Below are 23,867 nucleotides of genomic sequence, written 5' to 3'. Positions count from 1 at the left end.
ATGAACTATACTTTCATAATTCTTTGTGTAGCCTGTATTTTTTGTTGAGATGTGGATGTTTTAAATATTATTGTGTAGTAATTTTAGAAATTAGATTCTCCTCCTTACTCTCTGGCTTTGCTTTTGTTGATTTTTGATGGCTTCAATCATCCATTAGTTTAGTGAATTTTTAAAACTATTTTTGTAAAGATTGTATTTTTTGTCATGTGTGGTCACTAATATCTCTGTTCTATTATCTCAATGGTCAATCAATGACCCAACAGAAACTTTTTTAAACATTTGGAACCACATGGTTAAAAAAAATTAGTACTCTCCCAATCTTTGAAGCATAGCTCTTTACTAGGGTGTTCCTTCTATGCTAAACCAAGCTGCTTGGGATCTTGTTTTACCTTTCAACTTCTACTTGTGTGGAGTCCACAGATCCACCAGAAGTTGGAATCCTAGGGGTCACTCAGGTGTTTTCTAAGTATGCATTCTCCCCTGTGCATGCACATGCATTTTTCACTCTGTTTTCCTGAGTAAAACCTTGCTTTGTAGCCTGCTGTTTCAGGGCTCTTAAATTCTCTCAGCTGCTTGTCTTATCTGCAGTCCTTTTCCTAAGGGAAGAATGGGATGTGTATGATTATATATTTCAACAGATGCCACTACTGCCCAGAAAGCAGTAGTCGGGGGCAGGTGGCAAAAGACAGACTTTGTGGCCAGTCCCTCAGGAAATCAGCAGAAAGGTCAAAATACACAATCTCAACATTTTAAGAAAAAGGTCCATATTAGTCTCCAGATGTCAGCAATCTACATGAGAAACATGGGCTTCCATCCCCACCTTAGCTGCTATTGCACTGGAAAACTGATTCTTTAAGTGTTTTACTCCAAATTTTTTTTTTTATTTTAGTTTTAGCATCACTGTTTTAACATCATGAAATACAAGTACAAAACATTATATAAGTGTACTTTTTGCTACACAGAGATGAACTAATACATTTATGTTTTCATCAGAATCTGTATCACCCAGAACTGACCAATGTACTAGTAGTTTTCCACGGGGATTTTTTTTTTTTTTTTTTTTTTTTACGATTCTTATAAGGTTTTATCATGAATAAAAAAGCTCACAACTCTTTTCAGCCATTGCAGATTTACATTTATCTTAATATTCCTGTTTAAGACGCTTTGGAGAACTGTTAAGAACTACAAAATCATCTTAAGCAGAGTTTTGAATGAGTAATTTTATTTCACGTTGGCCAAGATCTCCCTTATGCTGGCATTGCAAAGACACTGCACTTATCTGAGGTTAGAAAAAATGTTGTCTTAATAGCCCCTTCACTGTGTAACAAGGCAAATTACTATTTCCTGAAATGTCCAGAATATCATAGTAGATAGTTATTTGTTAAGCAGTGAGTCATGAAACCCCACTTATAGAAGACAATAGCAACAGAGGACCACTAAGTTCTAAATATACCAAAGAAAAACAAGTTCACAAATATTCAAACTGTCTGTCTTCTCTACCTCTAAAATGGTTTAACCACATCAAGTGAGAGTAACATAAGCCAATTAGAAAGGGAAAAAGTAAATGTGCTAGTGTCCGACATTCAGCTTCCATAGCATGTCTCACAGTTTTCGGCCATTTCAGCTAAGAGTTTTCTAATGACAGGCAAAAATAATGATTAAAATACCATTAGCTTTGCTGAGAAATGTGGGAATAAACCACAATGTCAAAAATATTTGAAACTAATTTTGTTTTTATAAATAAATAAAATGATGTTTATCTTTTCTTAAATTCTTGCTGTTAAAACATTCAAAGTTACGTCAACCTGTAAGGATAAAGGGGTATTTAAGATAACATGCTTGGAAAACTGAACCACATTTTTAATTGCCAGCATTATGCTTTATTCTTGGTAGAATCATCCTGGTTTCTTCTTTTTACATCCCAATTATAAACCCTGGCCATATTGACTTCTGTGGTAGTAAATTGATCTCGAAGAAAGTCAAGGTCTTCCTCAAGGGAATCAAGATTCTTCGTGGCAGTCGATAAATTCTTTTCCAACAATGCCTGAGCTTCATCAATATCATATTCAAGCATTACATTAGCCCCCAACCACAGACGCACTTTATCAGGAGGAGGAACTGAAGCTTTGCAATACAAGTTATCTGCCAATAAGAATCTGGTCTCCATTGAGTTGGTGGACTCTTTTATTTTTTGCATGTATTTTAGAATTTCCAAAGTCTGTTTAATTTCAGGAATCTGACCTTTTAGCCTTCTTTTCTTTTGAGCAACTTTGAGTTCCATAAACTTATACTTCTGGTACTGTTCATCCAGCTTCTTTAATACCGTATCTGCAGTCTCATTCCCAGGCTGTTTCATGAAGGAATCTACATCTTCCACAAACACTGCCTCAGGAATCCCCAGGTGGAGCCGCCGCCCATTCCCTGTGGCCATTTCTCCTTTGCCACAACTGTCCTTAGCGGCCGCCATCTTGGGGATCTACTCCAATATTTTTTGAAGTCATCTACATTGGTTGATTTTTGTATGTTGAATCACTCTTGGATTTTTGGGATAAATCCCATTTTGTTATGGTGCATAATCCGTTTTACATGCTGCTGCATTCGTCTTGCTGGTATTTTATTGAGGATTTTTGCATTATGTCCATATAGAATATTGTTCTGTAGTTTTCCTTTCTTGAGATATATTTTTTTCTGGCTTTGGTATCAGAGTAATGCTGGCCTCATAGAATGAGTTACAAAGTGTTACTTTATGTTCTACATTTTGAAATAGGCTTTAAAAGATAGATGTTAATTTTTAAAACATTTGGCAGACTTTACCAGTGAAGCCATATACTTCTGGGTTTCTGTTGTTGTTCTTAGCAGTTTTTTGATTACTAATTCAATCTCTTTACTTGTAATAGCCTATTCAGGCTTTTTATTTTTCATTAGTCATTTTTTGTAGTTTGTGTGTTTCCAGGAATTTATTCATTTTATCTAGGCTATCAAATTTATTTATGTTGTTCATAATATTCTCTTGTGATCTTTTTTATTTCAGTAAAGTCAGTAATATTATTCCCACTTTCATTTCTGGTAATAGTAATTTGTGTTTCCTCTATTTTTCTTTAGTCATGACTAAACATTTGACAATGTTTTTGAACTTTCAATGAACCAACTTTTGGTTTCATTGATCCTCTGTATTGTTTACTGCTCCTCAATTTTGTTGATCTCCTCTCTAATCTGTATTATTATTTTCTTTCTTCTTCTTGCACTGGATTTAGTTTTCTTTTTTTCTAGGTCCTTAAGATAAAAAGAAGTTAGCTTATTGGCTTGACTTATTTTTCACCTTTTAAGGTAAGCATTTACATGTGTAAATTTCCCTGTCTGCATTTTTTCACTGTACTGTGTAGGTTTTGTGTGCTTTCATTTTAATTCTTCTCACAATGTTTGTCAATTTATCTTGTTTTTTTCTTCTTTGATCCATTAGTTTTTTAGGAGTGTATTGTTTAATTTTCACAAATTTGTGAGTTTTCCTTCCATTATCAGTATCTAATTTCATTCAGAGAAAACACTGTGTATGATTTCAATTTTTTAAAATTTATTGAAACTTACTGTGTGGGCTAACTATGGTCTATTCTGGATGAAGTTTCATGTAATTTTAAGAAGAATGTGTAGTCTGTGTTGTTGGGGGCAGTGTTCTCTATATGTCTAGTAAGTGTAGTTGGTTTATAAAGTTGTTCCATCATCTATTTCCTTATTGGTTTTCTGTATGGTTGTTCTAGCCATCAATCAATGTGAGGAGTAATTTAGTTTCCAATTATTATTTGAGAATTTTCTATATCTCCATTAAATTGTTATTTATTTTGCTTTATATATTTTTGGGCTCTGTTATTAGGGGTATGTATATTTATAATTTTCATATCTTCTTGATCAATTGACCCTTTCGTCAATATGTAATGTTCTTTGTTCTAGTAACAATTTTTGACTTAAAGTCTATTTTGTCTCATATTATTACAGTCACCCCTGCTCTCCTTTGCTTTCTATTTCCATGGAATATCATTTTCCATCATTTACCCTTCAGTCTATATGTATCTTTGGATTTAAGTGAGTCTCTTGTTGACAGAATACAGTTGGGTGACATTTTTTTGTATCCATTATGCCTATCTCTACCTTTTAATTGGAGAGGTTAAACCATTTATATTTAATGTGAATAGTAAAAATAAAATGCTTGCTTCTGCCATTTTGCTATTCAATTTTTATGTCATATATTTTTTGTCCCTTAATCCTTCCACCACTCTGTTGTCTTATGTTTGATTGATTTTTACTGTTCCATTTTTGTTCTTTTCTTATTTATATTTCTCTATATATGTTTAGTTATTTTCTTAGTGGTTACCTACGGATTACAATTTATGATAATCTAGCTTGAATTAATACCAATTTAGTATACAAAAATTCTCCTCCTATACATCTTCTTCTTTTGTGCTTTATATAGTTATTGTCACAAATTATATCTTTATACATGTGCCTACTAACATAGATTTTTGTTATTTTTTTTGGTTGTTAATTATTTTGTTAATTATTTTTTAAATTTGTCTTTTAATATAGAGAGTTGTTACAAGTGAAACATAGAATACTGGCTTTTATACATACCTATGTATTTATATTTAACAATATTTTCCTTTCTTCATAGAGTTTTGATTCTATCTAGTGTCCTTTCCTTTCAGCTTGAAGAACTTCCTTCAGAATTTCTTATAAGAAAGCTTTACAGTGAAAATTTCCCACAGGCTTTATTTGTTATTTTAATTTTTCTAAATTTTTGAGGGAGATTTTTGCCAGACATAGACATGTGGATGGAAGAGTTTTATTATTACCTTTTACACTTAAATATGTCTTCCCACTGCTTTCTGGCCTCCATGGTTTCTGATGAAAAATTGGCTGTTAGTTATTTAGAACTGTTTATGCATAATGAATTTTCTCTCTTGTTGCTTTCAAGATTCTCTCTGTCTTTGGCTTTTGACAGGTTGATTATAATGTGTTTCAGTATGATTCTTTTTGAGGTTATCTACTTGCATTTTGTTGAGCTTCTTGGATATGTTGATTCATGCCTTTCATCAAATTAGTAAAGGATTGGGCAGTTATTTTAAAAAATATTTTCTCTGCCTGTTTCTTTCTTTCCTCTCCTTCTGAAACTCACATTACGTGCATGCTTATATGCTCTGGTTTCCCACAGTTTTGTTGGGCTTTATCAATTTTCTTCATTATTTTTTCTTTCTGCTCCTTAGACTTGATCATTTCAATCGACCTATCTTCAAATTTATTAATTGTTTCTACACTGCTCAAATCTGCTTTGGGATCTGTTCAGTAATTTTTTTCATTTATTGTACTTTTGACCCCACAATTTTCATTTGGTTCCTTTTTATAATTTCTATTTCTTTATTAATATTCTCCATTTGCTAAAACATTGTTCTCCTGATTTTCTCTGTTTGCCATGCTTTTCTTTAACTCTTTAAGCATGTTTAACACAGTTGTTTTAAACTCTTTGTCTTCTAAGTGCAATGCCTCAGCTTTCTCAATGATATTTTCTGTTAATATATTTTTCCTTATGCATAAGCCATACTTTCTTGCTTTTTGCCTAACTTATTATTTATGTTGTTATTGAAAAGTAGACTTTTAAATATTATTATGTGATAACTCAAAATAAGATTTTATCCTTCCAGAGTGTGTTTTTGTTTCTGTGGATTGCTGTTGTTTGCTTATTTAGTAAGTTTTTAAAATTGGTTTTGTAAAGTCTGTATTTTTTGTCATGTGTGATCATTAAAGTCTATGTTGCATTAGCTTTGTGGTCAGTTAATGATTTGACAGAGATTTTCTTGAGGGCCTTGAACAACAACATAAAACAGGCTCTCTTGGTCTTTGCTGACTGACTCTGTGTAGTAGTGTTCTTTCAGGTTTAATCAGGCCGTTTATAATTCCGTGCTATAGTTTAGATATTTGACCCTCCAAACTTCATGTTGAGATTTGGTACCCGATGTTGGAGGTGGAGCTTAATGGGAAGAGTTTGGGTCATGAGGTGGATCCCTTATGAATGTTTTGGCGCTGTCCTCACAGTAATGAGTGAATTCTTGGTATATTAGTTCCTACAAAAGCTGGTTGTTAAAAAGAGCCTGGAACCTGCCTCCCCCTCTTCTTTGTTTCCCATTTTGCCATGTGATTTCTGTACATGTGGCTGTCATTCACCTTTTACCATGAGTTGAAACTTCCAGAGGCCATCACCAGAAACAGATTCTGTTTCCATGCTTCTTATAGCCTGCAGAAAAATTAGCCAAATCAACCTCTTTTCTTTATAAATTACCCAGCCCAATCTCAGGTATTCTTTTACAGCAACATGAATGGACTAAAACGTTCTGCATTAAACTTCACTTCCTGTGTGTGTGGAGCACGAAGATCAGCCAAGTAAAAAAGGTTTGGGTCTTCTCAGATATTTTCTGAACATGTGTCATTGCCTGAACATCCTCATATATCTCTTTTCCCATACTTTTTTTTTTTTTTTTTTTTTTTTTGAGACAGAGTCTTGCTCTGTCACCCAGGCTGGAGTGCAGTGGCATAATCTCGGCTCACTGTGAGCTCCACCTCCTGGGTTCACGCCATTCTCCTGCCTCAGCCTCCCAAGTAGCTGGGACTACAGGCACCCACCACCAGGCCCAGCTAATATTTTGTATTTTTAGTAGAGACGGGGTTTCACCGTGTTAGCCAGGATGGTCTTGATCTCCTGACCTCGTGATCCACCCGCCTCGGCCTCCCAAAGTGCTGGGATTATAGGCGTGAGCCACCGTGCCTGGCCTCCCAGACTTTTTTTTCCTAGGCTTTTCAGTCTGTTAGCAGTTTACCCGCCCTGTTATTCCTTGACCAAGAAAGATGCAGCTAGTATATTTGCATTTAAATGTTTTCAACAAATATTGCGCTGGAGGCCACTTCAGCCCTGAGAACATTTTATAGTTGGTGAAGAAAAGGCAAGCCCTTTATCTTATTCCTCAGGAAACCACCAGACAGGTCAAAATACAAAACCAAAATACTTTGAGAGCAAGGTCTATATTGCTTTCTCTGGCATAAGCAAGCTGCATCAGGAACACAAGCCACCATCTCCATAGCCATGACTGACATGGGAGATAGGGAATGGTATGTGGATAAATTAAAATGCCACAATATTCCCTCACTAAGATTAATCACTTCCCTGGTAATTGTAAGTTTTTAAAATTAGATTCCAGCATTCTGAAAAAGTTGGTTCTGACACATTTTTTTTGTCAGGCTAATATTTGATTTAGTGGTTGGATAATGTTTTAGAATTCTCCACTTTGCCATTTTCAGTGGAATCAGTCATTGATATTTTCAAGTTGTATATTCCATTAAATCTTATCCAGCTTTCAAGTAAGGAAACTATATCAAAACTTAATATGATTTTTCATACCATGTACTTCTATTTTCATAAATGAGGACATTATGCCATATTATGTTTGTTTTATAAATAGTGGAAGCTTCAGATGTGAGGATTAGGACATGGGTTATACTGATGACTGCAGGCCTATGGTGAGGACATTAGGGTAGGCAAGGAATTTCTAGTTTCCAAAATGACTGCCTTTTTCCAGGAGAAACCCATCAGCCTATGAAACTGAGATTTTATTTTTAGTTGAAGCTTTTTCTATTCACAAACTGACTTCCTGATTAAAACTTTTCAGACCAAGAACCTCCACATCAATTAAAAAAAATCTTAGACTTCTTCATGAAATCTCATCCAGTGTTTATCCTCAAACTCTGTCACTCAGTGAGCACAGATTTAGTCATATATTCACCCTATCACCCTGACATTATATTGTCCAGGAAGGAGCTATGTGCTGCATAATAGGATCAGCAGGCCAGAGAAAGGAAAAGGTCATGACTAACAAGCATTATGAACAGTGGGTGTCATCTAGGGAAGGAAACAGGTAAGATTTTTCCCCCTCACATCAGCACTACCAGATACTATTTCAAACTGAGGGTTGGTTGGTAAGTGCATTCAAATAGACAAAATGGCACCCTTAGTTATGATAGGGTTGAACTGTGATGGCTGCAATGAGTAAGAAAGCTGTGTGGCATGTCCATGTATGGACTTAAAGAGAAGTGGAGCAGGCTCAGGTAAGACAGCAGAGGTGAGGACATACACCATATTGGGCACAAAATAAGCTATGTTTTTGGAGCTGATGTACAAGTGGTGGTCACAGTGGGCTCACTAGAATTCATAAGGAATAAAGTTGTGAAATATGTGCCATGGTTAGCATATGGGCAACATGACTACTGTTTTCATGGTCCCCTCTCAGAGCAGGACCTACTCTAGTATGTAGACAGTGCATACGTTCTGGGGACAGTGAAAGAAGTTCCTTGTACTGAAGACTTCATGAGAGACACTTATGCAGGACAGAATCTAGTGCTAAGTGATTGTGTTGAGTTGTCTCTTTGTCGTAGTAGGGCTACCGTGAATGTACAAGGTGTTTTAGTAAAAATATATGTGCAGAGCCTATTCAAGGGGTGTTAGTTATCAGTTCATGCTGGGTAAGATTTGAGACTGCAAGAGCTGCGTAAAACAGAAATAAGGACCCTAGTCTGGATGGGGTATGCCAATGGTGTGGTGGGAACTTGGCAGGGGCTATTTCAGGCAGGGGACTAAGTCTAGTTTTTCTGTTTGCCAAGAAATTTAATGTTTACCTTCAGGAACCCTTCCTCCAAGAATCTGGCCATATTTTATGGAAAATTTCATCACTTATTTGATTAATTACCGGCTATACTCTTTGAGACTGCAGGCTTTCTCTTCCACCCAACATGGGCTGATTCTAGAGGAGCATTCCTTAGACAGTTCCATCACAAATCCTGTGTTCGTTCCATAGAAATCTGAGCCCAGTAGTCACATGGAAAATAGAATTAGCAAATATGTTTTAGGGGAGCCTATCCCACAGGGCCAGCATAGTCCACCTCCCCCACTGTGAAATGGACTTGCAGTCACTCATAACTTCCATCCTCCGCCTTCAAAATGAACCCATATCTTAGCAAGAATAGTCCCAATTCTTGTTCAATTTATTCCCCATCTCTAATCCACCTCCCTTCCTTCATCTCCTCCTTTTGGCCTTTCCGTAGTTGAGCTATAAGCTGAAGTGCAGAGTGCACAGATCATTTCCTATGAAAAAAGGAAAAGGAAATGGTCATTTCTGACAAGACTTCTTCAGCAAAGGATATCAACTAGGTTTGGAAAAATGTGACTTTGTTGTTTCATCACATCTGGAATACCTTGTTCAGCCACATGGTCAATAGCTGGCTCATTAAAGTATTCTAATGGATCAAGCATATTTAAGGATTGCAAAGACCCCAAGTAAGGAAACTATATCAAAGACCTATTGCAAACTATTGCAAAGACCTCAGTGTAGGATGCTGTGTCTTGGTGTGATGGGCAATGGTGTGTGCCTGAGTTCGAACAGGGGTTATTGGAGGTGTATGTAGTGGCACAGAGAGCTTGCTATAGAAAATGCCCACTTCATATACCAAGGGGGTGAGGGATTGCTTTACTTTTACTTGTTTCTGCCCATTGGTTCTACATATTGCTGAGAGAGAAAAAAATCATTTTTACAAATTAGTTGAAAAACATCACTTTACATTTTACAACTTAGTACTACTGTTCGTTGATTTCACACCTATGTTAGACATTTTTGCAAGTCATTTTAAATTGTTTTGTTTTATTTTAGCTCCTTTCCATTCAGTAATATATATTTTACATATTTAGCCTAGTTTGCACTTTTTCATTGACTATTCCTTTTATATTTAAAGAGAATTTATTTAAAATAATTCTATCATACATTGCAAAGGTTTCTATATTTTTCTCTCAGAATTAGGGTATTTTCCCCTAATCTGGACAGGGTCTGTTTCCTTGTGTTAGGGGCAGAGGTGAGGGCCCTGTCCTGGACATAAATGGCCTGCTTACCTAGCATGAAAATGTTTGATATTTTCATGAGAACACTTTCTTTTAGTCATATATAGGTAATGTTATTAGACTACATATAATTAACATGGACAATTTCCAAGGGTCTATAGAAATTCTCAACACCATTCCAACATGGAAGAGTGACTTTTTCACATCCATCAAGAAAATTCCACTCACAGAAAATTCTGTGTGAAGAATGTGGACTTTACTAAAAATTTTAAAGAAGCATCAGTGAGTTTACTCCCCCACAGCAGAAATGCTTAGTAGTTTTGTGTTTTATGACATTTCTGGCAGATATCTCCATTAAGCATTTTTTCCCAAAGCTTTTCAAGCATAAAAATTATGAGACTTCTGCTGTTGGGAACATAATATAGACACAAGTGTTCATATTCTTCATTGTAAGTAAAACTAAAACCCCAGATATTATGTACAAAACAAACATAAAAAGGCCTTGAAAGGTAGAGAGAAGGAAGACTGGCTATGGACATCAGGTCATGGGGAACAATATGATGATGAGTTCCATAAGTTTTTGTTTTGTCTGAGATATCCCAGATTGAGTACTGGAAAAGGTGGCAACTCAGCAAAGCCAATCTATCCACATAAAAGAGTCCCAGAAAAGTCTGCTTACTCTAGCCAAGGGACCTGGAAAGGAGCAACATAATATACCAAAAACTTTTAAACAATAATTATTCTTCTTAAGCCAAACATCATAAAAAAGACTCTGACCCCAAGCCCATTTGCACTGGCAAAGGCAGGGTACAAGCCTAGACTTCCATTCTCCTAAGGCTGAAACAGATGCCCAGGCTCCTCTCCCCAAAACCAAGGTAGTGTCAGACAAGTTACAGTGGAGATACAGGACATCCCCATAGGGCGATAACCAGCTCCTCCACCGTCTTGGTGTCAGTAAAGACCACATAAGGAATCTGAATTTCTACTTCCACTTAGCAATATGAAAGTATCCCTCTCCCTCCCTACTTTTATTGTGCTGTAAGATATTTAATGGAAAATTGGGACTATCACATCCACCAGGCAGTAATGAGGCCACCCACTCCTTTGGTGGTCTAGTTGAGGTCAGGGAGTGAGTAGGAATGAAAGACTCCTACTCCTCCCAGAAATGGAGATAGCAGTGGAGTGTGAGGGAGAAGCTGGAACCTACAACCTTATCGACCAGTAATGAGGAGCCCCTCACCAAGTGTCAATGAATGCTAAGTAGGAAACTTGGACTTCTATCCTCACCTGGTAGTGACAAGGTGTTACCCCATCATCCACTGATAGATTAATGTCAAATAAATCCAGTTAAAACAGAAGGCATGAATAAGATCTAGAACCTCATAACATAAACTCCCAAATGTCAGGTGTCAATCAGAAACCATTTTCAGACCATGAACCAGGAAGATATCAATCTGAATGGAAAAAGACAATAAATAGATACCAACACCAACAAGACAAAGTGTTAGAATTATCTGGCAAAGATTTTAAAGCAGCCATTATAAAAATGCATCAGTGAGCAATTATGAACATGCTTGGAACAAGTGAAAAATAGAAAGTGTCAACAATGAAATAGAATGTCTCATCAAAGAAATAGATAATTTGAAAAAGGACTTAAAATACAATAGTGAAAATTAAAAACTCAATGAATATGTTTAAGAATGGGATGGGGAAGAAGAAGAAAGAATCACTGGAAGGAGGCAAGATGGGTGACTAGAAACAGCCAGAAGGAACATCTGCCACGGAGGGACTGGAACATCAGGAAGACTGGCACTCTCCTAACAGATCTTCAGAGGGGAGGCATTGAGAGTGAGTGGAGGGAAGTCACAGATGCTGAGCTGAAGTGAGAAGAAGGTGGGAAATCTGCTACCATGCACCAGGATTCATTCCTGGTCCCAAAAATCTCCTCGGGAAGGAGTGAGTTGAGCAGGCAAGGAGCAACCTTCTCTTGCCACAGTCCTCTTGGTTACTGGCAGCAGGAGACCCCATGACCCCTGTGCACACTAGAGCTGGCAGGGAGAGCTGCTTACAGAAGTGATAGGTGCAGAACTCCAGCCAATGAAGAGCCCAGGGCATTTGGTGTGGCAGCATCTGTATAGAGCATGGTCAGGGACACCCATCCTCCTGTTCACCATGTTCCCCGGGAGACTTTAACCCTAGGGAAATTGTTGGACCTGAACAGAACAAGGCAAACTGCCCATGAGACAGGGACAATCTGACCTGAGCACCCCTCAGTCTGCCCACCTCTCTTGGGACCCCAGCCCAGCCACATCTGCTTGCATTGCAGCCTCAGATGCCCAGGCAGGGGGACCCAAATCATAGCTTCTTCACTGGCAGCCCATGCCTGACAGGTGGAGAGCTCCAGCAGAGCAGTCTCCACGGATACGAACTAGCCCACTTGTGCTCTCCCTCCACTGCAGCCTATCCTGTGCTGCTTTCCCTGCATGCCCTTTCCCATGTCCAACCCTCAAATCACTTTGCTGGTGTGTATGTGCATGGACAGAACTTGCCTTCCCTTTCCTACCAGAGCACGAATGCACATGTACCCCACTGTGTCATTGCTGCTGGCATGAGTGCACCCCACTGCACCCACCATGCCACCACTGTCATCAGAGCATTCATGGGCACAGAGACCACCAGACCAGCACCTGCCAGCACTCTGCCCCCATGTTGACACTGCTACCGGCATGAAACTATGCAAGGAGACCAGTGGACTCATCCCCACTGAACAATGCCACCCATATGAACACATGCACAGAGGAGGTACATAGTCACACAGACACCAGCACGAATGCATGTACTGATGCTGGCATGGTCCCCTGTTCCCTTCATTATGCTGCCATCACGCTGCTGTGAACACCTGCATGGAGGCTGAAACCACCAGCACCGTGCCACAGCTGATGAGCATGTGCACCACCTTGCTGCCACTGCTGCTGACACATGTGAAAGAGGATGTATCACACAGCCACGACCCTATGGAGCACTTTGGCTACTACCACCCATCAGAGTGTTGTGACCAGCCATTCAGGAACACATCAGCCCCTTCAGCACAGCAGGTTCCTAACCTTGAAGAACCGGAAAACAAAGTTAGGCACTCAATACTAAGCCCCCAGAATTAAAGCAAACAGTCCAGGAGTTCATATGTGAGCCTTGGCCTTCAAAAACTGTTCCATAAACAAAGCCAGTTGATCAAAGTCACATTATACCACAATCAAACCCCTAGGACATCAGATAGGATACAAGAGAAACATTCCAAAGGACAGCAACTATAAAGATTAAAGGAACATCAGCCCACAGAGATGAGAAAGATTCAATGCAAGAACTCTGGCAACTCAAAAAACCAGAGCCTCTTCTTATCTCCAAATGACCACACTAGTTGCCCAAATATGGTTCTTAACCAAGCTGAGATGGCTGAAATGACAGAAATAGAATTCAGGATATGGATAGGAACAAAGGTCATCACCATAAAGGTGAAAGTCAAAACCCAAACCAAAGAATCTAAGGATTATAACAAAATGATACAGTAGATAATAGACAAAATGGCCATTATAAGAATAAACCAAACTGGCCGGGCGCGGTGGCTCAAGCCTGTAATCCCAGCACTTTGGGAGGCCGAGACGGGCGGATCACGAGGTCAGGAGATCGAGACCATCCTGGCTAATACAGTGAAACCCCGTCTCTACTAAAAAAAAAAAATACAAAAAACTAGCCGGGCGTGGTGGTGGGCGCCTGTAGTCCCAGCTACTCGGGAGGCTGAGGCGGAAGAATGGCGTAAACCCGGGAGGAGGAGCTTGCAGCGAGCTGAGATCCAGCCACTGCACTCCAGCCTGGGCAACAGAGCGAGACTCTGTCTCAAAAAAAAAAAAAAAAAAAAAAAAAAGAATAAACCAAACTGATATTATAGAGCTGAAAAACACTACAAAAATTTCATAATGCAATCACAAGTGCTAAAACAGAAGAATTGACCAAGCTGAGGAAAGAATCTCAGCTTGAAGACTGGCTCTCTAAAATGAGAAAAATCAAGAAAAAACAATGAAGAAGAATCAGCAAAACCTCTGAGAAATATAGGATTATATAAAGATGCCTTATCTACAACTCATAGGCATGCCTGAAAGAGAAGGAGAAAAAGCAAGCAATTTGGAAATCATATTTCAGGATATCATCCATGAACATTTCCTCAACCTTGCTAGAGAGGCCAACATTCAAATTCAGGAAATACAGACAACCCATGTGAAATACTAGACAAGAAGACCATCCCAAAGACAGAGAATCATCAGATTCTCCAAGGTTGAAATGAAAGAAAAAATGTTAAAGGCAACTAAAGGGAAAGAGCAGGTCACCTATAAAAGGAACCCTGTCAGGTAAACAGCAGACTTGTCAGCAGAAACTCTACAAGCCAGAAGAGATAGGAGGCATATATTCAGCATTCTTAAAGAAAAGAATTTTCAACCAAGAATTTCATATCTGACCAAACTAAGCTTCAAAAGCAAAGGAGAAATAAGACCCTTTTTAGACAAGCAAATGTTAAGGGAATTCATAACCATGAGATCTGCCCCACAAGAGGTTTTGAAGAGAGTGCTAAGTATGCAATGGAAAGACTGTTACCAGCCACTACAAAACCACATTGAAGTACATAGACTAGTGACACTACAAAGCAACCACATAAACAAATCTGTATAGTAACTAGTTGACATCTTGATGACAGGATCAAATCCACACAGATCAATACTAACCTTGATTTTAAACAGGCTAAATGCCCTAATTAAAAGTTACAGAGTGGAAAGTCTGATAAAGGAGCAAAACCCAGTGGTATGTTGTCTTTAAGTGATCCATCTCACATGCAATAACACCCATAATTTCAAAATAAAGAGTTGGAGAAAAGTTTACCAAGCAAACAGAAAAAGTCATTGCTATTCTAATTTCAGACAAAAGAGACTCTCATAAAGATCAAAAAGACAAAGAAAAGTATTACATAATGGTAAAGGACTCTATTCAACAAGAATCTGTAACTATCCTAAATATATATGCCCCCAACACAGGAGCATCCAGATTCATAAGGCAAGTTCTTAGAGACCTACAAAGAGATAACCACATAATAATACTGGCAGACCTTAACACCCCATTGACAATATTAGACAGATAATCAAGGCAGAAAACCACCAGATATTTGGGACCTTAACTCCACACTTGACCAAATGGACCTAGTAGATATCTACAGAACTCTTTATCCAAAAACAACGGAATAATAGATTATTCTTATCTGTACATGGCACGTACTCTAAAATCAACTACACAATTGGGCATTGATATTGTTTGGCTCTGTGTCCCCACCCAAATCTCATGTCAAACTATGATCCTTAATGTTGAAGGAGGGGCCTGGTGGGAGGAGATTGGATCATGAAGGTGAACTTCCCCCTCGCTGTTCTCATGACAGCAACGGGGAAGACAGTGAATGAATTCTCATGAGATCTGATGGTTTAAAGTGTGTAGCACTTCCCCTTTTGTTCTCTGTCTCCTGCTGGCTGTGAGAAGATGTGCTTACTTCCCCTTCACCTTATGTCATGACGATAAGTTTCCTGAGGCCTCCCCAGGCATTTCTCCTGTGTAGCCTGTGGAACTGTGAACCAATTAAATCTCTTTTCTTCATAAATTACCCAGTCCCAGGTAGTTCTTTATAGCAGTATGAAAATGGACTAATACAGGCATAAAACAATCCTCCACAAATTCAAAAAAACCCGAAATCATACCAATGACACACTTGGATGACAGCACAATAAAAATAGAAATAAATGCTAAGAAAATCACTCAAAACCATACAACAAGATGGAAATTAAACAACTTACTCCTGAATGACTTCTGGGTAAATAAAGAAATTAAGCCAGAAATCAAGAAATTCTTTGAAACAAATGAGAAAAAAAGATACAATATATCACAATCTTGGGGACACAGGCAAAGCAGAGTTAACAAGGAAGTTTATAGCACTAATCATGCATATCAGAAAGGTAGAAAGATCTCAAATTAACAAGCTCGCATTGCAATGAGGGGAACTAGACACACAACCTAGAGGAAGTGAGTAAATTCCTGGAAACATACAAGCTCTCAAGATTGAACCAGAAAGAGAGAATCCTTGAACAGACCCGTAATGAGTTCTGCAATTGAATCAGTAATAAAATGCCTACAACCCAAAAAAGCCCAGGAGTAGGTGAATTCACAGCCAAATTCTACCAGATGTATAAAGAAGAGTGGGAACCATTACTACTGAAACCATTTCAAAAAACTGAGGAGGAAGGATTCCTTCCTAACTAATTGTAGGAGGCCAGCATCATCCCATACCAAAACCTGGTGGAGACACAACAAAAAAAGAAAACTTAAGGCCAGCATCTGTGAAGAACATACATGTAGAAATACTTAACAAAATATTAACAAACTAAATCCAGCAGCATATAAAAAAGCTAATCCACCATGATCAAGTAGGTTTTATCCATGGGAAGCAAGGTTGATTTAGCATATGCAAATCAATAAATGTGATTCACCACATAAACAAAACTGAAAACAAAAATCACACACACACACCCAGACACACACACACACACACACCCAGCTCTCAAAGGAAATGCCAACTATAGGGAAGACAGAAAGAACTGGTATACCATTTTTCAAATGCTGAAAGAAAAAAAAAAAAACCTGTGATGTTAGAATCCTATACCCTACAAAAATATTCTTCAGAAATGAAGAAATTATCAGATAATGGGAAACTAAGAAAATTGTTATTCAGCCAATCTACCTAAAAATAATGGCCAAAAAAGTTTTTACATGTAAAAAAAATGAAAGAAGGAATTTTGAAAGAAATGAAGGAAAAAAAAATCAGAGTAAGCAAAAAATTTTCTGAATTTTGTTTGATAAAGTAAAAATTTCAATGCTGTGTGATGTGGTTCTAAATGTGTGTCGAAGAAATACTAAGATGCTTATTTTATAAATAGTGAGGGTAAAGAAATGTAATGAGTGGTAAGATTTCTACACTTCACTTGAACTAATAAAATGTATCCTATAAGTTATGTATATGTAATGTAGTATCAGTAAAAGAAAACTATACAAACAGATACACTCAAAAACACTAGGTGAATCCAAATGAAATTATATAAAATTTAGACACAATCTGTAGAAAGGGAGGAGAAATAAAATGGAAACAAAAATAGAGTGCAAATAGAAAACAAACAATAAAAGTCAGACTTAAGTTACAGCATATCAATAATTACAGTAATGTAAATGGACAAAATATTCCAGTATTCTGAATGGATTTAAAAAGATAATCCAACAATGCGTTATCTACAAAAAAAATCGCTTTTAATATCAAATGCCAAAGAGGTAGGTTGGTAAAAGTATGAGAAAAGCTGGGCATGGTGGCTCACACCTGTAATCCCAGCATGCTGGGAGGCTGAGGTGGGAGGATCTCTTGAGCTCAGGAGTTCCAGACCAGTCTCGGCAACATAAGGTGACCTCACCTCTACAAAAAGAATTAAAAATTAGCTGGGTGTGGTGATACATGCCTGTAGTCCCAGCTACTTGGAAGGCTGAGGTGGGAAGATCACTTGAGCAGAGGAGGTCAAGCTGCAGTGAGCTGAGATTGCACCACTGCACTCCAGTCTGGGCAACAGAACAAGACTCTGTCTCCAAAAAACAAATGAAAAAAATATATGCAAATATTAATTTAAAGAACCCATAGGTACCTATATTAATCTCACTTAAAGTAGACTTCAAAAGACTTCAAGCCTCAGAAATCTAGGCACTACTGTGAAGGACTTTTACAGGTGTAATTAAAGTTTCAAGCCAGGTGTGGTGGCTCATGCCTGTAATCCCAGCACTTTGGGAGGCCAAGGCAGATGGATCTCCTGAGGTCAGGAGTTTGAGACCAGCCTGGCCAACATGGAGAAACCCTGTCTCTACTAAAAATACAAAAATTAGCCCCTTGTGGTGTCAGGCGCCTGCAATGCCAGCTACTCGGGAGGCTGAGGCAGGATAATTGCTTGAACCCAGGATGCGGAGGCTGCAGTGAGCCGAGATTGTGCCACTGCACTCCAGCCTGTGTGACAGAGCGAGACTCCATCTTAAAAAATAAAATAAAATAATTAAAATCCCAATTCAATTGATCATAAGATTTTCTAGGTAGATATGACCAAACCAGACAAGCCCTTTAAAAGCCATTTTCTCTGGCTTAGCAGCAGAAGAATAAGTTGAAAAAATGCAAAGCGTAAGGATTCAACAATTGTTGTGGCTTTGATGATGGAGTGGGGGGCATAGGCAAGGAAGGGAGAGATGCATCTAGGAGTTGAGTGACATACAGCCAACAGGTAGCAAGGAAACAGGGAGCTCAGTCTCACAACCTCAGAGAAATGGATTCTGCCTACAATCTTAATGCACAAATGTAGATTCTCTCACTAAGCCTTTAAATAGAATCCAGCCTGGTGACCACCTTGATTTTGGCCGTGTAAAATCTTCAATGGAGAACTCAACTGAGCTTACCTGGATTTGTGACCTAGAGAACTTTGAGAATAAATGGGTGTTGTCTCAATCCTATAAGTTTGTAGTAATTTTTTACACAGTAATAGAAAAATAATGCAGATTTTTGATATAAATTTAATATGGAAATCTTCCCACAATTGGAATCTCTGAGCCACTTCTGTAGGCATCTAAACAAGACTTTAAACAGAGCTGAGGAATTCATAGAAAATAACAAAGACAACATAAGAAGAAAACTGTGGACCAATATAACTTATGAAATTCATGAAAAATTCCAGAAGTATATTAGCAAGTAAAATTCAACAAGAGAATAACATACCACAACTTGAGTTGTTTCTTGTGCAGTAAACACTTCATCATTATAAAGTGTACATCTTTATGTATTTTATTGTTATTATGCTTTAAACTGTACTTTTGTTTTCTTTTAAGGTCATGACCCTTGCTTTATTCTTACTTGCACTTCCTTGGTAGCTCCTTATCTATGCATTTGTTTTTTAACATTTCTGAATTAATAGTTGGCCTTCAGCATATATTTGTTGAATGCCTACTATGTGCTAGGTGAAGGTCCAGGCAGTACGTTTAATCCATTCAGCAGACATGTTTTGCCTTAATCTGTTATGGTATGACTTTTTAACATAATAATGCTCACTTAGTTTTAATTTTTTAAAAATATTTTATGGTCTGTGATTTCTTTTTATTTTATTATTTGTTTTTTGGTGTGTCTGTGTGTGAATGTATATTTTGCTTTTCATAATCCTGATGGTTTATAGTCCCTTTTTTCTAGTTTTTCCTTTATAGCTTTGTGTATTTAAACCTCTATTTCTTATGACCTGTTAAAAAGTTTCAACTCTCTATTGAAATGTGAAAAAATATTTCTCCAAGCTTTTTGCCACCTGTTTGTTATATTATTCTTAGTTCTTCCGGTAGTTAAATTTATACTTTTAAATAATATATTTATCCTTTTGTTAATTAATTTATTGGTTTTCAAACAGTGCCTATAGATACCTACAACACACAAAAGATATAAATCAGCTTACTTATACCAACTGATTCCACCCTTGCCATTTCATAGTCTCTCTCTCTCTCTCTCTCACACACGCACACACCCTAATCTTTTTATTTACTTTAATTTTTATTTTTATGGATTTAGAGGTACAGGTGCAGTTGTGTCACATGGATATATTGCATAGTGGTGAAGTCTGGTTTTTAGTGTACCCATCACCCAAATCGTGCAGATTGTACTCAATAGAGTATTTCAGCCCTCATTCCCCTCCCCCACCCTCCCACCTTTTGTAGTCTCCAATGTCTGTTGTTTACAGAGTGATCTTTTTAAAGTTTAAAGCAGATCCTTCCATTCCCCTGCTTAAACTTGTTCAGTGACTTCTCATCTCTGGCCTAAGGTCCTAAATGTTTTGCCAATCATCTCTCCAACCTCATCTCCCAACACTACCTAACTAGCACACTGAGTTCCACCCGCAATGGCCTACTGACCTTTCTATTCCTTGAACTTGCTAAGGTGTTATTCCAAAAAACAATACAGAAAAAAAAAGGACATACATGGGATGTAAATCCTCTCAGAGACTTTGGATTTGCAATTTCTTGTTTGAAATGCCTTTTCCCTCTGGCTTTTCAAATGCCTGCACCCTTCTCACCTTACAGGTCATCTCTTCAGAGAGGTCTTCCCTGATCATCTTCTATGAGAACACAAAACTCTTCTTTACCCCAAGCAATTATTTTCTATCATATTATATTTCTTTGCTTCATAATGTTTCTCAAGGTATATAACTATCTTTTAAAAATTTATTTAATATCCAACTACCCAACTAACAAAGTTCCATGAAGAAAGGGGCTTCTCTTTTTTAAAATTGTCTGCTATACACTGGATCCATGTACCAGTAGTTTGGTACATAACTGGTGTTCAGTGAATATTTTTGGAAAAGGGACAAATGAATACATTAAAATTAAATAAATGAAGGAATTGTTAACTGGTAATAGAAGAAGAGAGAAAAGATGACAACTGGACAGGTATTTGACATCAAAAATGTTCTTTTTACATGTAAATTGACCCCTTTATCATTATATAATGACTTTCTTTTTACAGTTTTTATGGTTTTTGACTTAAAGTCTATCTTGTATGATGTAAGTATAGCTACTCCTGCTCTTTTTTGGTTTCTGTTTACGTTTAATATTTTTTCATCTCTTCATTTCAGAGTTCAGTTTTAAAGACAAAACTAAACACTAAAAATGAGTAGAGTATTATTATTATTATTAATAGTTACTATTTATTGAATGCTAGCAATAAACCAGCCATTATATTTGGCTGTTTCCATACATGGTCTACTCTTACAATATCTGAGACAGTTGTTATTATGCTTATTTTATAGAAGAGGAAACTGAGACTCAGAGAAGTAAAGTAACCTATGTGTCCATGACTGGATGAATGGATAGAGAAAATGTGTTATACGTACAAATTGGAATTGTATTCAGACATAAAAAATGAAATCTGTCATTTGCAGCAACTGCATAGAACTGGAGGTCATTATCCTAAGTGAAATAAGCCAGGCACAGCAAGGCAAATACCGCATGTTCTCACTCACATGTGGGAGATAAAAAAGTGGATCTTATGGAGGTAGAGAGTAGCATGATGGTTACTAGAGGCTGGGGAGGGTAGGGGGTTAGGTAGGGGGAAATCGAAAAGTCAGTTAAGGGGTACAAAAATGCAGTTAGATAGAAAGAATAAGTTCTAGTACTCAATAACACTACAGGGAAATTATAGTTAACAATTATTCATTGTATATTTTAAAATATTTAGAAGATGACAATGGTAATATTTCCAAGACAAAAAAGAATTGTTTGAGGTGTTGGATATCTCAATTATCCTGATTTGATCATTACACATTGAATACATGTATGAAAATGCCATATATACCACCCAAATATATACAACAATAATATATCAATAAAAATATAAAAAATAAATAAAATGGAGACTAAAGGCATTTAAAAATTAACAAACGTGAGTTGTTCTTTTAAGGATAAATAAAATTGACAAACCTTTAGCTAGATTAATTAGGAAAAAGATAGGAATTAAATTAAATAAGGAATGAAATATGAGAAATTATAACATATACCGCAGAAATACAAAGAATCATGAAACTACTATGAACAATTATATACAAACAAAATGGATAATCTAAAAGAAACAGATAAATTCCTAGAAACATACAACCTATCAACAATGAATCATGAAGAAATCAAAAATCTAAACAAAATAATGAGTAAGGACATTGAATCAATAACAAAAATAATCTCTCATCAGAGAAAAACCCATGGATTGATTGCATCTTGGCTGAATTCTACCAAACATTTAAAGGGGAACTAACATCAATCCTTCAAAACTTTTCCAGAAAATTGAAGATAAATGAATATTTCCAAACATTTTTTTAGACCAGCACCATCCTGATGCCAAAGCCAGACAAGGACATTACAAGAAAAGAAAACTAAGGGCTAATATCTCTGAGGAACATACATGCAAATATACTCAATAGAATACAAGCAAACCAAATTCAACATCATGTTAAAAGAACAATTTACCATGATTAAGTGGAATTTTTCTTTGAGATACAAATTAGTTTAACATGTGTGAATCAATAATTGTGATACACCACATTAACCGAATAAAGGCTAAAAACTATACTGTCATCTCAATAAAGAGAAAGCATTTGATAAAATTTAACAACATTTATTATAAAAACCCTCAACAAAATACATAAGAAAGAAATGTACTACACCATAGTAAATACCATACACAAGAAGTTCACAGCTAACATATATCCAATGGTGAAAAGTTGAAAGCTTTTCCTCTGAGATTGGGAACATGACAAGGATGCCCTCCCTCACCACTTGTATTCAACATAGTACTGGATGTCCTACCCAGAGCAATTAGGAAAGAGAGACGTAAAAGGCATCCAAATTGGAAAGGAGGTAGTCAAATTATTCTGTTTGCAGATAGCATGATTGCATATATAGCAAACACTGAAGACCTCACCAAAAAACCCATAGGAAATAAAATTAACACCTCATAAAGATATCAGTACTCCCATGTTGATTGCGGCATTATTTACAACAGCCAAAATATGGAAACATCCTAAGTTTGACAAATGTGATGCACCACACTAACAGAATAAAGGATAAAAACTATATGGTTATCTCAATATGTAAAGAGAAAGCATTTGACAAAATTCAGCAATTTTTTATTATAAAAATTCTCAACAAAATACATGTAAGAGAAATGTACCACTGATGGATAAACAGATAAAGAAACTGTTATATATATATGTGTATATACACATACATAATTAAATATGACTGGACCTTAAGAAAGAAAATCCTGTCATTTGCAACAACATGGATGAATATGGAGAACACTATGCTGTGTGAAATAAGCCAGACATAGAAAGAAAAATACTGCATGATCTCTCTTGTATGTGGAATCTAAAAGAAAAGAAAAGAAAAAGTCAAATACATAGAAACTGAGTATAAAATGGTGGTTACCAAAGACAGAGAGAAGTTAGGATGTAGAGATGTAGTTCATAGGGTACAAACTTTCAGTCATGTAGGATGAATGTCTAGAGATGTAAAGAACAGCTTGAGGACTATACTTAATAATATTGTATACTGGAAATTTGCTAAGACAGTAGATTTTGGGTATTCTTAGCACACACACAAGCACACACACAAGAAAGATAACTATGTGAAATAAGAGATATGTTAATTGGTGTGACTAATTCTAATTTCACTATGCATATGCATATTAAAATGTCCTATTGTTTATCTCATATATAATCAAGATATATTTTTTAAAAAAGAAATGAACTCCGAGTAGGACAATTTAAGAATACCCAATCATCACGTTAGAATTTTAGTGCCTCTAAGGGTCATCAGACTAACCCCCTAACTTATAAATGAAGAATCTAAGGTCAAGAAAGGGGAAAGAAATCATCCATATTCACACCACCAGTTGAGAGCAGAGGAAATTCCAAACAACCTCTGTTTATTTCTCTTTCTACTACAGCAACTTGTCCCTCAAGGGGAATAAAAAATCACATGAGACATAATAGCCTTTGGCCTAAAGGACACAGTTTAATCTCACTTCTGAATGTCAACATGAGATTTCCACATAGATGTTGAGAAGATTCCTTATCAAGTTACAAACATAAGAAACAGGTTCTAGTTGACAATATAAATGGACCTGACTATCTAAGATTTTTATTTCTAGCTGATTTCTTGAGGGAATTTTTGGAGTGAATTTATAAAGTAATTATGAAACCTCCCTAAGAGGGGAAGACTACATTTCTAGCTTTGCTTTATCTCATTTTTAAATAAAATT

The 23,867-nt window shown here is 36.8% G+C and overlaps 1 protein-coding gene across 1 annotated transcript; it reads right to left on the bottom strand.

The window, feature by feature from the left end:
• Window positions 1–1,780: 1,780 nt before the first annotated feature.
• On the bottom strand, window positions 1,781–2,493 carry LOC103232045 (prefoldin subunit 3-like). The gene has a single exon (XM_037994902.2). The coding sequence runs from the start codon at window positions 2,465–2,467 to the stop codon at window positions 1,874–1,876; it is 594 nt and encodes a 197-aa protein (XP_037850830.1). The 5' UTR covers window positions 2,468–2,493; the 3' UTR covers window positions 1,781–1,873.
• Between the last annotated feature and the right edge of the window lie 21,374 nt (window positions 2,494–23,867).

The sequence above is a fragment of the Chlorocebus sabaeus genome, chromosome X (genome assembly GCF_047675955.1).
Source record: "Chlorocebus sabaeus isolate Y175 chromosome X, mChlSab1.0.hap1, whole genome shotgun sequence".
NCBI lineage: Eukaryota > Metazoa > Chordata > Mammalia > Primates > Cercopithecidae > Chlorocebus > Chlorocebus sabaeus.
Note: the sequence above shows the minus strand (reverse complement) of the source record. Positions and strands in the feature narration are given on the sequence as shown.